General features: G+C 33.5%; 3 protein-coding genes across 4 annotated transcripts in view; 1 reads left to right on the top strand and 2 right to left on the bottom strand.

Annotated features, from left to right (window-relative positions):
* The window catches only part of LOC136800623 (dosage compensation protein dpy-30-like), a 154,427-nt gene that overhangs the window by 95,191 nt on the left and 42,814 nt on the right, over positions 1 to 16,422 (top strand). The gene's annotated exons all lie outside the window — the stretch shown is intronic.
* Positions 441 to 1,598, bottom strand: LOC136800622 (uncharacterized). The gene has a single exon (XM_067057268.1). It carries the CDS (start codon positions 1,532 to 1,534, stop codon positions 503 to 505), a length of 1,032 nt encoding a protein of 343 aa, XP_066913369.1. The 5' UTR covers positions 1,535 to 1,598; the 3' UTR covers positions 441 to 502.
* On the bottom strand, positions 5,684 to 14,490 carry LOC136800789 (polypeptide N-acetylgalactosaminyltransferase 16-like). The gene is made up of 15 exons (XM_067057446.1): positions 14,394 to 14,490; positions 14,052 to 14,209; positions 13,703 to 13,801; positions 13,378 to 13,445; positions 13,206 to 13,271; positions 12,777 to 12,898; positions 12,508 to 12,595; positions 11,639 to 11,726; positions 11,228 to 11,331; positions 10,895 to 11,021; positions 10,663 to 10,755; positions 10,430 to 10,513; positions 9,787 to 9,916; positions 7,432 to 7,548; positions 5,684 to 5,776 (listed from the first exon to the last, which is right to left on the bottom strand). The coding sequence occupies exons 1-15, from the start codon at positions 14,487 to 14,489 to the stop codon at positions 5,684 to 5,686; spliced, it is 1,533 nt and encodes a 510-aa protein (XP_066913547.1). The 5' UTR covers position 14,490.

The following is a 16,422-nucleotide window of genomic DNA, read 5'->3' on the forward strand; positions in this document are numbered from 1 at the left end:
CAAAAAACGGGCACTACAATGGAAAACTCCCGACCCCCAAATTTGGGTCAAAATCTTTGATAAAAAAAATAAATGTGATACCATTGGTTACGACTTTGAATTATGAAAAGAAAAAGGCGCATCAGTATAGTTGACATAAATTTTGTCATTTTGACTACTCAAAATCTCCAGTTTTTATTAACATAACTTTTGATTGAGTGAACCGATTTTAAAAGTTTTAAAGATCAAAATTTAAGTTGAGCTTTTCTCTATAGAATAGAAAAAGAATCAACTAAAAGTCTTTAACCATAAACTCACTATATCTTCACAATACTGTATACTTTTTTTGGCGCACCCCCGGTATAATACTCCCTAAAATGGCATGATTTTCTTGAATTAGTTGGTCTGAAAAACGACATAAAATATAAAACAAATTTCATTTATTAGGCAATAAAAAAATTTAAGGATAACCCTAAATAAAGATTGAGCTTGCAAAAATCACACAAAGAGTTGATAACCTTTCTTAACCTACAACAGTGACATAGTTCTCATCAAATTTTGACCCTTTCACTATCCTAGTCATCTTCGGATCAGGGACAACACCATTAGGATTTTTGGTTGAATGATCTTCATACCAAACTGAAACTCTGTGTGTTACAAGCCTAAAAAACTGTCTGTATGTTCCTTTCTTCAATGGCAGAGATTCGTGAGGTGTACGATCCGTTATCCAATAGAGATAATTAGATTTTAAAAGTGTTGATTCTGGCAAGAAACATCGTAAATGCTCAATATCTCCATGTTTGCGAATCAACTCCTCGCCATTATTGTCAGTAACAATCTGACAATCCCAAACTTTACAAGAATCATCAACATTGGATGCCATATAAATACCACCATGAGGGACATCTATACTAGTGTAACCAAACTGTCCCCACGAAACAGGAAAAGGGACGATTTCATCATAACCAGAACCCTTTTCAATGCACAACTCCTCACACTTTTCATCACTTAAACCATTCTTAACATAAATATAACCAGGAGATTCAGTATGTAAACCTGGTCTCCGCTGAGATTTACCTTCCTCGACCAAACTTTCATGAATTGTTAGATAACCGATTTTACCCAATTCCTCTATGTGAAAAATGAGGGGAACTTCTTTAAAGAACGCAGTTTCAATCATATCAGAATATGGTTTGAGATAATCTGGCAATTGCATGTTTTCAAATTGCTTTGCCATGACAAAAGGCATCATGTTGATATTGATATCAGTTGGTTTAGGGAATTTCACATTAAATCGATGCTGAAAGCCAGTTAGGGCTATGAATGGGTTGTAATCTTCCATATAATTCTCAGTGGTCTTTCCAAATTCAATATGCATATGCATTGCTACCAAATATTTTTCCCATATCAACTTGACAACATGAGGCATACCATAAAGTTTGGAAAATTGACAATTCTCATCAGCAACACCTTGTAAAATGGTGCGCAACACAGGGTTTATTGGATTCTTTTTTTCTAACTTCAATTCATCCATTTTTCTATCTAATTCTGCCATTACAATGTTGAAGAAAGGTCTTGAATCAAATTTGTTTTTTTAATATTCTTTTGTTTGTTTCTTTCTTTTTTGTATACACCGATAAAAAAATTTACTTAATTTTCTTTGGTATTATTTTCTGATTTTTAGTTAGTCTAACAATTGTTGCCATTTTTTCTATTTTTTTACTACACTATAGCCTTTAGGTAGGTCTATTCAACATGTAGCTTATTATTTTTGAAATATCTATTTCTCCTGTAATTCTTTTTTCTTCATTCTTATTCTTCTCACAAAACAAATCATAAAAGTGATCGAATTCGAATTTTCGAATCATGGAAAGAAAAATGTTACAATGTAAATTTATTGGTTTTACATTGTTTCTTTACTTTCTATGATGAAACATATACATAATACATGCTGAATAGACCTACCTAAAGGCTATAGTGTAGTAAAAAAATAGAAAAAATGGCAACAATTGTCAGACTAACTAAAAATCAGAAAATAATACCAAGCCAATCGCGAGAAATATTCATTTCCCCATAAATTTACTGAAGGGTATTTTTGTTTCATTAAATAGGAAAATCGGAATTTTATGGCAAGAAAAAATTTCCGGAAAACCTTTCCCTCTATGTTTATGCAAAAAAAATCTGAAAAAATTAATGAAGCAATTTCACAAGAAGTCCAAAATACCCCATTTATAGGCACTTTTTGGCCCAAATTTGCCCAAAAAGAAAAACATTATTTTCGAGAATCACATTTCCAGGATATAAATATTACGGTTTTATATCACTGAGCAAAAAATTAGAAAAATATACCAAGCCATTTAAAAAATTTTTTCTAAAAAAAAAAACTACTTAAGCCATATTGCAGAGAACCTTGTCCTACATCTTTTTTTGATTCTGTTACATTTTGGAATTACTATTTTTTATGTTTGTGCTAAAAATCAGAAAATGCTAATGAGCCAATCCAGAGATAAGCTTGTAACAGGAAAATATTAAAAGGGAATTTCCCCAAAAAACAAAAATCCGTATTTTACGACGAAAAAACATTTTCTGAGAAAAATCACTTCAGCCACATTTTAGGCCAACTAGCACTCGATCTTTCTGCAAAAAATCAGGTAAAACTAAGGAAGCCATTTTGCACAAAGTACAAAAAACCATATCTTTAGGCAGTTTTTGGCCCTAATTTGCCCAAATTTTTTTTCAAAAATTGGGCTCCGTGACATTTAAGGCATTGCTATGGGATTGCTATTTTGTATCACTGTACAAAAAATAAAAACAAACTAATGAGCCAATCCTGAGAAAGGCTTGTAACAGACAAACGGACAGACGGAAAACGGTCAAATTAAAGGACCTCCAGGTAGGTCCAAAACCAAAAATTTTCATTACAAAAAGATTTCTAATAAAATACAGTATAAATAATTTTACTTATATAAAAGCGAAAAAGTAAACAATTATTAAATTAAAAGCTTGAATGCAGTGATGTCTGTATCACAAAGAGATTTTGGTTATATCTGCCAAAAGTCTTTTAAGTAGAATATTTGCCGAGCTCAAAAACGATTTTTAGTGTTGATATGCTACAGAATTGTAAACAAAAATTTATTCGATTTTTGATAATATTGAAGGTTTGTTAAAGAAATCTATACATCTGTTCAAAACTGACAGAGTTTGAGAAGAAGTTTTGATTATAGTAAAAAAAACAGCATTAAAAATATCAAAAAACAAACTAACCAATGAACATTAAAACAATGAAACACATAAGACATAACTGGTCAAAACACAAAAAAATAAAGAACAAGTAATACTTTAATGGACCTACCTATTTATAAAACGAATAATTAGAATTTAATGGAAGTAATGTATAATTTTAAATTTCGATTTATATATCTATTGGAACGGAGAAAGCAATTAAGAAACGCATCGATGTTTAACGGTGAAAGAAAAATAATATCGACACTTTAATCAATCATTCAGAGAAAATTAAAACTGAAGTAAAAAAAACATTTAGTTTTCAGTTTTCATTATTTCATCACAGATTGAGGAGTCACATTTTGGGCATTGCCATTTTACATCATTGTGCAAAAAATCATGAAAATCTGTCGAGTATAAGTTGAAAAAATGAAGGAAAACCGTTTTACGCCGGTTTTCGGCTGTTCCGGCGATTTTTAAGGAGTTCCGGATTCAAAGGATGATTTTTTTGGAAATCAAACGATGCTAAGTTTTGGGCTTCATCATAAAGAACATTTTTCTGTAAAGAAACAATTAAATAAGTTGAAAAAATGTGACGGAAATGTGAAAAAACGACGATTTCCGGCACATTTCCGGTTCTACAGACCGGAAAAATTTTTTTTCGGCAAACGGTTTTCGACACCTTTTCGGCAGTACTAATGTGCATCTATGTGCAAAAAATCGCAAAAAACTAATGAGAAAATCTCGAGAAAATCTCAAAAACCCGCTTTTTTCGGGACATTTCCGGTTCTAGCCGCCGGAAAAATTTCTTTTTCGAAAATTGGGCTCTGTCACATTTTGGGTATTGCCATTTTACATCATTGTGCAAAAAATCATGAAAATCTGTCGAGTATAAGTTGAAAAAATGAAGGAAAACCGTTTTACGCCGGTTTTCGGCTGTTCCGGATTCAAAGGATGATTTTTTTGGAAATCAAACGATGCTAAGTTTTGGGCATCACCATAAAGAATATTTTTCTGTAAAGAAACAATTAAATAAGTTGAAAAAATGTGACGGAAATGTGAAAAAACGACGATTTCCGGCAAAAAATTTTTTTCGGCAAACGGTTTTCGACACCTTTTCGGCAGTACTAATGTGCATCTATGTGCAAAAATACGCAAAAAACTAATGATAAAATCTCGAGAAAATCTCAAAAAACCGCTTTTTTCGGGACATTTCCGGTTCTACCGGCCGAAAAAAATTTTTTTTCGAAAATCGGACTCCGTCACATTTGAGGGTTTATAGTAATGCACCTTTGTGCAAAAAGTCAGAAAAATTGAATGAGCCAATCTCGAGAAAAGTTGGTAACTAACGTACTAACTAACTAACGAACACGGGTTAATTTATAGGACCTCCACCGGGGTAGGTCCAAAAATGAAAGCGTATCTATTGGGAGAAACTATCAACACTATTGAGAAAGACTTTTTGAAAAAAAAGTAAAAAATCTTAAAAATGATAATATGACTAAGAATATTGATGTATGCTTATAAATAGTGATTCTTATAGATAAACATGCGTTTTTTGAGCCAACAAAATTCTTTTGCAAAAATCTGCTGAGCCATCTTTTACCTGTGATGGTACCCTACTTTCATGCAAAAAATCAGAAAAAATTAACAATCCAATTTTTACACAAAGTCCAAAAAACCCGTTTTTTTGCCGTTTTTTGGCCCAAATTTGACCCAAAAATTTTTTTTCAAAAATCGGGCTCCGTCACATTTTAGCCACCATCATTTTGCACCTTTATACCAAAAATCAAAAGATTCCTATTATTCAATCCTGAGAAAAGTTGGTAACAGACGAAAGAACAAACGGACAAACAAACACAGGTTAATTTATAGGAATTTATACCCCCACCGGGTAGGTCCAACAAGAATGCTTCGAGAGATGTTAAATCCATAAAATTATTATTTTACTGAAAAATATTATGTGATTACAGTAATCCATGATACAAATAAATTATTATAAAATGTTATGTCAAATAGTAGGGGACTGCCATTGGAATTCATGAAATAATAATGGAAATTACCACATTTGATTTATTCGAAAAAAGATTATTTACTTGGAGAGAAGTCTTGCAAATTACACCTGACAAAACTTTTTATAGTCAAAAAACTGACATTAAAAAAGGAAAACTCCCCACCCCAAAATTTGGGTCAAAATCTTTGATGTAAAAAATAATGTGATACCATTGGTTACGACTTTAAATTATGGAAAGAAAAGGCGTATCAGTATAGTTGGCCTGAATTTTGTCGTTTTGACTACTCAAAATCTCCAGCTTTTTTTAACATAACTTTTGATCGATCTTAATCAAACTAAGAAAGAATTATGAAAGTAAGCAAATAACATTTCATGAAAAGAAAACACTAGAAAAATATTTTTTCTTGTAAAACTGACTATAAAAGATGGTGCAATCAACATTATTGTTGATGCAATAATAAGAAATATTTATTCAAATGATAACGAGCCATCCGATTTCCTTTCGATGCATAGATTTGTTGCTTGATGACGTAGCCGTTCACGAATCATAAACTTCCAATGCTGAATGTTAAAAAGTTGTAAACAAAGCCCTGTAGTTATCAGAGTCACTCAAGAACATCATCAAATTATCATATAGTCAGTATAATTCCTTGCTGTAATTTTGAAGGCTGACACGATGGCAATGTGAAAAATACTCTCTCGTGCAAAATAAACGTGGGTCAATAAAGTGTGACGACTTAACTGGAAGAATTAGCCTCCAATTTTAAATGTCTGAAGAAGGCGTGTATTACTTTTTAGTCAAGAGGTTACTCCCGATTCAATAACAATAGACACAAGGAAATTGATTGGTGAAATACGTGAGATTCAATACCGTTAGACAAGAACTAGCCTTTTCAGCATTTTTAAAAATCAAGTTTTCGACATGAACATTTGTGACTCCGCAAGCGATTTGAAATACATAAAAGTCCGATCGGTAAAAAGACCGATCTTCTTTGGCCTCTACTCGAACGGTCTTTTTACCTTTTGGGCCGCTCGGATATTGAAGAAGGCCGATGCGAGGACGCTTATTAAAAGCGGCCACATAGTAAGTTTTAAGCCGCTAACAGCGGCCCTTAGTGGACATTAGCAGCCATTAGCTTTTTTTTTCAATTTACTTACATTTTCAAGTACATTTGGAACAAAGAAAGATTTTTTCGTACGTGAAAAGAAAGAAAACACACTCAGAAGGAGTGTATTTCATCACTATTTTTGGTAAAAATTCACGTGATAACACGAAGGAAAGCACGCAGAGGGAGCTAAATGTAAAAAGAATATAGTTAAAGTCTGCACTCTGCTTCGTTCGTTGTGGGTCATGCTGGGCTTGGCTGAACCTCAAGATATTTTGTCTCTCGAGACATTTTTCTTGCTTTCCAATTCTATATTTTGAAAAGAAATGTAAGAGAGCAAAGTATCTCGCTATTCAAAAATACTAGATAAACAAATTCAGAATCTGTAATAAGTAGTTTAAAGAACAATAAACCTGTCTCACCACGAACAATCCTTTTGTTAATATCCCCGTCTCAGTCAGTGGAATTCTCTATTATTATTTTAGACAGTGTAAAATCATTTATAGCCGAAATTCGGTAAAACTTCAACCAAATTCCACAAGCTGAAGCCGAATTCAATAATTACTTTTACCGAATTAGTTAAACTTTTTACCGAAGCGATTCGGTTAAACAGCCGAATTTAACCGAAACCATTTTACTGAAATTCGGTTATATTTTTGAGAAGATCCCTAAGATATAAGCGAAAAAGGATTAATTAATCGAATACAAGGATTAAATAATCCAATATGGGAGATTAAAAATAATCGAGTATAAGTGATTAAATAGTTGAATCATTAATCGAACTTCATAAACGAAAATATATTATATTTTCGAGAAGATCCTTAAAGAAGGCCACTAAATAGGCCGCTGGCCGCTTGGCCGGTCTCTCTAATAGAGGCCTTGAGGCCGTTCTTGGAAAAATTCCATTGGCCACTTCATGGCCGATCTTCTAAAATGTTAGGCCGCTTGAAATTTCACTTCGCCCTCTATGAGACCGGTCTTTTACCCGCTTTAGCCGATCTTTTGTGTACTTCAAATCGCTTGGGGAGTCACATTTTTGCGACTCAAATTTATATTAGAGGGATACCTTTCGCTCAAAAGGATAAATTTCTTTAAAAAAAAAAACTTTACCTGATTAAAATCGGAGTTGTTACAATCTTTGAGAGATATTCTTTTACTCTTCTTTGAAGCATATAAACATTTGTCTTTTTCGTTTTGAATCATTCCTGTTACTGACATTACCCATTGCTGGCAAGTGAAATAAAAAAATATCGTTGGTCTTGAAAATACCACAGATCTATGGTAACCCAGACAAAAAGCCCCTCCTCTCCGATGGTTTCATCTATCGTTCTACTGGTTTTTTGACCTGTCCAATATAGATTTTCAATCACACGGAATCTTTTAAAGGCGCTTCGAGACAAAATTAATTAAAAATTTGGGTTTATGGAATAAAATTGATTTGTCCCTCTAAATAATTTCCCAGGGTATAGAACTATCTATCACGCAAATTTTTACAGGAGCAGTAGCGTTCTGGCAGTTGGGTCAGCGGACCTATTTTGAAGGGGCGCCGAAGAGCAAGGGGCGCCAAAAGAGATTATTGAAACGCCCCAATCTTAAAAATCATACTTTATGCGCCTTAAATTGCGCCCCAGGAGCAATTTTACTGAGATAATTTTAAATTACTTGCAATGTTTTTGATTCACTGGCAATAAAGTTGATTGGTAACTTTTTTGTAATCTACCTAATTTACAAGTTTTTTGTGTGTACAATATAGCATTATTAAATGAAAATCTAATTACAATATTGAAATAAATAAACATCAAATTTTTCTGTTCGCTTCGCTCGCATTACACATTGTTTCTTTAAGTTTCTTTTCACTCTAGCAAGTGTCAAATTTTTCTATTTTTGTTTAGTAATTTAGGGTATCTTGGCAGTCAATTTTCAAAAATTTTCTACTCTACTCTTATCCACTTAATATTTCCTTCCTCATTATGCCTAGGCAAATAAAAGTTTAAAAACTGGTGGGTGGGGGCACCACTTTGAAAGATTGGGGGCACCATTCTAAAAAAATTGACTTTGGCCCCTCTAGAAAAAATTTCCCAGAACGCCACTGCAACGAGATGATTTCTTTAAAAAAATCTAAAATACCTTATTTACAAAAATTTGAAGTGGGAAAAATGAAATCAAACAGTGAATGGTGAGGGTGATTTCGCAACAATGTGTGACAAATTGTCGTTACTATGGACTGGCTTGAAGTGATACACTACGAACTATCAAAGTCCCTGAGTTTTATTTTTGTTACTTTATCGTGGGTATTTTGAAAATAACACATTAGCAAACTATTTATTCCTAAGTAAATAAACAAACCGTAACTACCGGTTATTTTTATTGATTTTTTATATGGTAAGGGTAGTTTTTGCATATTAGGGAAAAGATAACTACATTAACTTGATGAGTATAGGACTACTCCTACCATATATATCAATTCAGTTCAGTAAAGGAGTTATGAATGTTAGAGAAATCAAGAAATAAACGAAAAGACAAAAAAGTCTGGACTATACCCAACCTAAAGCAGAAATTTCAGGAATTCAAAGAATTCAACAACGTTACAGAATCACCGTCTTTCTTTGTTTTTGGTACATACAAAGCATTGCTGCACTTGAATTTCAGCCGTCAAATTTCCGAGAAGAAGACTCACGTTACTGTGTCATTGTGGATAAGTAAGGGACCTTTTGATGACACGACCCAATGGCCAATGCAATTCAAAACAATCAAAATGAGACTTTTGTTTAAATGGTATATTGGTGGACTGGGATATTATTAAAAGTTCCTATGATCAAATGTTTCTCAAGCTTTACGAAAAACCCCATGGAGAATGCATCATAAGTGGTAGTGTTGGAGCCATTTTCTTCATCAATCAAGGAAGATTATCGAATATTCAGTATAATGATACAGTGACGATTAAATTTGATATCGAATGAAATGAAAATGCGGACATTGAATGCTTAGGCAATATTAAAGATATCAGTTGGCCTCGCAACATTGCTGATACGTCATCTTACGTTCATAAAAGGTCGTGTCTCTAATCTTGGAAACTACTGGAAACACGGCCAACACAAAAAGCCATGGTAAATGGAAGTTGAAAAAAAAGCTATCCATTTGGAAAATGAAATTGACTATTTGTACAAACGATAGAAAAACAGTTGAAAAAATGCGAAAAATAATAGTGCAAGAAAAGACGCATCTTACGCTACGAAAATACTGTTTATAACAGAAGATCGTCATACATAATACAATATTCTATGAGAGTTAATAACGTATGAATTGAAACTTAAAGTTAACAATAGTCTGTAACTAAATTAATAGATTAAAAAGGCCTCAAATTCCAGCATATATCTCTTTGCCTAGTTCACAAGCTTTTAGGTTCCTCGATTCCCACAATCTATCATGCCAGCTGGAGAAAATAATTTCAATGAAAAGTCTTACCATTTTCTTATCCTTGGGAATACATTTTACAGCTAAAACCTTTGAAGTTTTAGACTCAGATAAACAATACGATTGTCCCTTATAAATTTGCTTGATCTCCCCATAAGCTAACTCGTCAACATTTGGAACCCTGAAAAAATTAAGCTTTGTTCTAAATCATTTCGAGACTGTAGCGTGTTGGCAGAAGGGGAAACTAAAGCCACCACACCCAGCGGCAGACTTTTTCTTTGGGAAGAGGAGCACCAAAATACAGTTTTCAGGAATATTTTCTCCATCCTCTCTTTCTTTATTCTTTAAACATTCCAAAAGATTCATAAATCTTTTAATGTTACTTCTTAATGTTATTAGATTACCAATTTTACAAAACTGACGTTGAAATTTACCACTTTCAAACATTATTAGCATTTCAATTCTTCAGTTCAGAATAATTCCTGTTAGACTTAGAGCACTACCAACAAAATTGGCAGTATCTTTTTATGAGCAGGTTAATTCACTCTTAAAGAGAATTTTTTGTAATTAATACTCTTTAAAGACTCGTTCAGGCAATGATTATTGCAAGTATTAAAAACATATTTGACGATTCTCGCAGTCAATGGAAATCAACATCACTTAATCATCAATATAACAAAGCCGTAAAAGGTACCTCAACTCTGGATAGACTTCCATCAGATACCAATCGAAAGGACGACATTTCAGTCTTTCTCTGATTAAACGTCGCTCTTTGATTCTAAAAAAGAAAACAGAAATTTCATTAATCCTAAGAAACCCATTACAATGAACGTACCACAAACCTTCTTAGGAAAGAGAAGAGGATGGGAACCAAATCAAGAATAATGCTGTCTACTTTAGGGAAATTCTAAATTGTATAATTTTTACCTCGGTAAGGGTTCGTTCATATTTCCACCACGTGCTCGATAGAATATTCTTTTATAACGGTCCATCCACACTTCGGCAACACGTCGCACGTTCCTATTGATAAAAAATTTTGAAATTGTATTCTGCATGAAATAGACAATCGGTCAAACTTGATCGACTAAAGATTTACAGGAAGCACAAGACAAGGAACTCGAATAATAATTTTTAAATGAATCCGATCAATGATACTCACATAAGGTACGTGTGTCCATTACCAAGAGGAAACTCATAAGGATGAGATTTACGAAAGATATGACCAACTCGTGAGCAAGGGATGATTTTCAAACTTCCACCACACATCCAGGTTTTGAATGAAATTTCTGAGAAAAAGAAAAGTTATCTTAGTTATATAAAGAGGGAAGCAAAGAAAGAAAGACTTTCTAGATTTATCAATTTTTAACTTTCTTTATTTCTGACTTAAGTCAAGGTTTTGAGAATTCCTGAATCCAAAGAATCGCAAATTATGTCCTGAAGTAATTCTTGATTGAAGTCCAGGCCAAAAGAACGTTATGAAAGATTATCTTACCGAAGTTTTCCGCACCCCATATTTCTAGCAAAGAATCGTATTGTCCAAGTTGATTGAACCATTGTTTCTGAACAGCAAATACACCACCTGCAATTACTGGTGTACTATGGGAAAGATTTTAAAAACTTCACAAATGATAGTTCAAAAAGGTTTTAGAAATCAGTTACCTTCGACATTTAAGGGTTCATACATGTATTATTCCCAAGACTGGGACAAGTTTATTTCATCTTAACAAAATATTAACATAACTAAATATCTTTAAGACAACAACGCCAGCTAAACGTTGTTTTTTTAGAACAAACTGTAAAAGAACAAAAAGGCTTCGATTACCAAATATATTAAGAACTTGTTGAGAACATTTGAAGGCTTCGCATACCCCTAAAGCAGCGAATTTCTTTTCTAAGTTGTTACCTGATTGGGTGAGTTGAATCAGCTTTTTGTTCTTTCATTTCTTTTTCAAGTAATGGTTCCCAAATAAAATGCATGTTCCAGTCAAATCCTATGAAATCGTATAGTACATATTTAGAATCTTTCTGTGCAAGTGGCAGTTCGTTGAGAAATCGTTGTGTTTAATCCATCAAAAACATTTTATAATATATTGAATTTTTTTGGGAAAAAAATCAAGGGATGAATGAAACCAGTGAAATGGTTTCCAGACAGCAAGACACATAAAATAAGGATCTCGTAGGTAGTAAGTAAAAACAAAAAACTGACAGAGATAGACAAAGATTGCTCAAAACAGCAAACCGAAAGCAAACTTTTGATTATACGATTAATTTCCATTACTATGTAGTATTTAATAAAACATAACTAATACTGGATGTAATGCCGAATGAGTCATAATTAAAAAAAAAACTGCAAGCAAACTAACTTCGTAAACCAAGTTTTAAAAACACGTTTTAAAGTGATGGCCAACATTGACTTTGGCTTAAAAAACTCACCTTGTATCGATTAAGATTGCGAATTAGTTGTAACTGTTTTTTGAGCAGTGAGTTGATGTTAAATCATTAGTTGAAAGGTGAATGCAGAAATTCATACTGAAAAAAGTACAGTAAATAAACAGTAAGAAAAAGCGAATCTTGAAAATCTTGATTAGCAGAGATAGAGTCAGTAAATTAATGAGTAAATTTATTACTGCATTTTTATGTTTTTTACTATGTAGTCAACTTCTAAGATGGCTAATCAGAGGTTAGGGTTACTGTATTAAGAAGCAATGAAGACATTCACCCTATCATTCTCCAGATGTTCATCTCAAGGAAAGATTTCTCCGAAGTGTTTACCTCCTTTCAAGTAATTTGAAGAGGCTTTATATTCCAACGTATCCGTTTTGATGATGTCAATCACCGGTGAAGCTATCGCAAGTGGATCCTATAATTTTAGAAATATGTAGAATTAACAAAAATAGATTGGATTCTACGTCCCAAGGGTAACACAATATTTTAATTTTTTTCATAATGTCTTTTTTTTTGCTTTGCTACAAACTGTATTCGATAGAAATCGAAAGTTACATATTGACAAGATTGGGGGTTTACGGCGATAATCTTTGAACCTGTTCAACTTTTGCTAGCAATGGTTCAATCCAACCGACGTTCACTTCACAGTGGCTATCAAGGAATGTTAAGATGGATGACTTGGCGACGCTCACACCTTTCAAACGTGAACGAATCAACCCTAAAAAGAAGAAAGGGGAAAGTTAGAAATGAGTTGAAGGATTCAACCAATTCACGCATTTTTCTGAGTTATTGATTGGTCTGAACTAACATCAACACTAAAACTGCCTCCTCCAATTAGAATTCAGTAAAACGCATATCTAATATTGTCATTTTGATATTCGCTAAGACAGTCGATACACGTTGGGCTTGAACCTACATTCTTTAGGCTACAAGAAAAGCGAGCTCCTACTTCAACCACCGTCCTCCGAATTTTTAATAAACTTCACTGGGAGAATGGGTTCCCATGAAAAGAAATGAATACACACCTTCTCGTTTGTCGTTCCGCATCAAAACAATTTTGGGTAGGTCTTTCAACAAAGCACCATCTTTTTCTATGGAAGAAACGGTTAAAAATTGAAAAATAAGCTAGATGGAAACATCAATTGCACCAGAAAGTTTTTAGTTGGCTGTTCCGAACGCAATTTTGCATTCACTTACCATTGGCACTAAAATCATCAACCAGGATAATCTCCATTAGTAGGCGAGGTGGTGTTCTATCCAGTACGCTGAAAGTATAAGATATAATAATGTATGATAATCAAGAAAAGATATTACGCTCATTAACATTACGGAGGCCGCACCGTATACTGTATAAGAACAACAAATCTAAAAATATCAAAATGTAAGAATATCATCATGAGAAACGATCCTTAGCACGAAGCCGCAAAATTTGAGCAATGTGTAAGGATAAAAATAGAGAAAAAGGCAACTGTAAGCAAAACACCTGTATTCATATTGCCTGTACAACTGTATTTTGATTTACCTTTTAATAGTCCGTAGCAAAGCTGACCGGGCTTCATTATGAAAAGTGATGATAATCGAAGTGCTGGACACCCGCTTGTCATAACTCTCCTCTAAACATCTAGATACAAAACATAAGAAGTTAGGTTAGTAAAGAAACCAAGTAAGGACAGGCAGAAAGTTGGTAATCTGTCATTTAATCTTTGAAAATGTAAGAGTTATAAATATGTAATGCAAGGTTCTCAAGTTGCCAGTTTCAAAAGCAGACTTCCCTTCTGTAGCCAAAAAACACACATTCCTTCCCCCAAGCATTTCATATTTTTTGAATAAATGATTTCCGATTTAGTAAAAAAATAAATTGTTAACTTTACTGTGGCGGGCGCGTATCAGGGATTGGCCTATCGCTGTCCAACTCATCACTGATTTGTTGGTTGAATTTGTGTCTATGGTATGGATCCTCTGATTCAGATAATTTTGTTTTTGATATATAACTTGTCTCGTCCAATGTACTTGAAGCTAATATAGTGTTCTAAAACATCAAACAAAAATTGATCCAGCCTAGCTAGGTAATTTTCGTGTTAAAACGAAAAAATCAAAAGAAGTTTAAAAGGAAAAGCATTATCCTTGTGTCTTTTGTGAAAAACTATATTGTAACAGTTTGCTGGAAACAGTTGCATATGAAAACTTAAAAAAATATGGTTGAAACTGTATACCTTTTGAACTTTAGGAGCTTGGAAGTAAGACAACAACACCAACAACCAAATAAAAACAATCAGCAAAGTAAATATTCTTTTTAGTTTACATTTCATTCTTCTAAAATGAAATAGTCAAAGTTTAGTAATTTATATGAAAAACGACGGGCTGTGAATCCCTAAAAACAGGTCTAAATGCACAAATGTTAAGTGTTACAAGTGTAACAAGTGTTAAATCCTCTCTTCAATCAATCAATTTTGGTTGAGGAACAAGCCGACTGAAACTTCAGATTGGAGATATCTTTAGAAAATAAAAGGTTCGCAAGCAAAACTCAACTTTTTACAAATTCAATACAAAATTTATTATTAGGACGTACAAAGGAAAAAACACTAAAATACAGAGGTGAACTAAAACTCCATTCATGCGTGAACACTTCAAAAAGGTTCCGCCAAAAGCTGTAGAAAATCTTGCAAGCTTCTTAAAGTAGTGTTGTTTGCACTGACCTTCATATATCCCTGGACCAAGTTACTCAATCCCTGCCCACCAAAAATCTTTGATCGGAGTTTTTTTGGAAATTGGTACCCTAATGGCAGCACTACTCGATAGCGGTGAAAATGCATCGAGCGCTAGGATCTAATTTTCCTCGAATACTTTTGATGATGTAGCGCCGTTAGACGTTAATTTTTAACATTGCAACTCCGATCAAAGATGGCGGATATAGTTTGGTCCAGGGATATACAAACGTAAGTGGTTGTTTGTACCCAAACTTCATATTAACACAATGTAGGTCAGTGTAGGTAACAATAATTCTAAATTTGTATTTAAAATAAATAAGATCAGTCTTAATGTAGACTCTGTATACGACTTATAAAAGATGAAGAACTTAAAATTGAAATAATTATGCATGTATTATAAAAATATTATAATGGTAAATATATTCTTGATGAAATCATATCAAAATAGTTTAGAAATAAAGGAGTCTAAACGAAGTCACCACGATTTAAAAGGTAAATGTTGAATATCTTTCAGTAAATGCCATTGAAAGAAAATAGTATCATTCGCAAATGAAGCAAGAAGGTACCAAGCTTTTCAACTTTATATCATCATAGCGGGTAGCCAGTTAGCTCAGTCGTAGAGTATTCGCCTTCCTTCGATCCCCGATCACTGCCAACTAAGCGAAAGAGTAACTTAAATTGGGTAATCTGATCTAGGCGGTAAGTTGGGGGTTGAATGTAGGCGAGGCACGCCACCTCATATCCACCTAAAGCGCAAATTGAAAAAGGGATAGACCTCACACTTCTGGCTCTGCTGATAGCCACCTGATTAATATACTCACTAACTTAGTTTGAAGAAATTATAAATCATCTAATTAAAACATATCAATTGTTGTTGACAATAATTATCAACTTATTTGATATTAATAAAATATCATCAAAATATAACAATAAGATTGACTATAAATTATCCAAATGCAGACATCTTTGCCCTTTAGTCTACTATTGTCAAAACATCACCATCAAATTTGGATCCTCTGACAATTTTAGCATCACCAGGTGGTATACCCATAGGGTTTTCAGTCGAATGATCTTTATACCAAACAGAAACATCCTTGGTAACAACCCTTATAAATTGTCTATAAGTACCTTTCTTCAAAGGTAAAGATTCGTGTGGTGTACGGTCAGTCACCCAGTAAAGCATGTTTGCTTTCAACTTGGTTGATTCTGGTAAAAGACTACGCAAATGCTCAATATCTCCATGTTTGCCAATAATTTCTTCACCGTTTTCACCAGAAACGATTTGACAATCCCAAACTTCACATGAATTACTCACGTTTGATGCCATATAGATACCACCATCCAATTCCAATTCACTGTCATAACCACCTCGTCCCCACTCAACTAACATAGGGTAAACCACAGCACTACCACCACCCTTTTCATCAAAACATTTATCACCCTTTTCAGCTTTCCCTTCATTCTTGACGTAAATTATACCAGGGGATTCAGTGTGAAGCCCTGGTCTCCGCTGAGACTGACCTTCATCTACTAA

Source organism: Clytia hemisphaerica, unplaced genomic scaffold (genome assembly GCF_902728285.1).
Source record: "Clytia hemisphaerica strain Z4C2 unplaced genomic scaffold, Clytia hemisphaerica genome assembly, whole genome shotgun sequence".
Lineage (NCBI taxonomy): Eukaryota > Metazoa > Cnidaria > Hydrozoa > Leptothecata > Clytiidae > Clytia > Clytia hemisphaerica.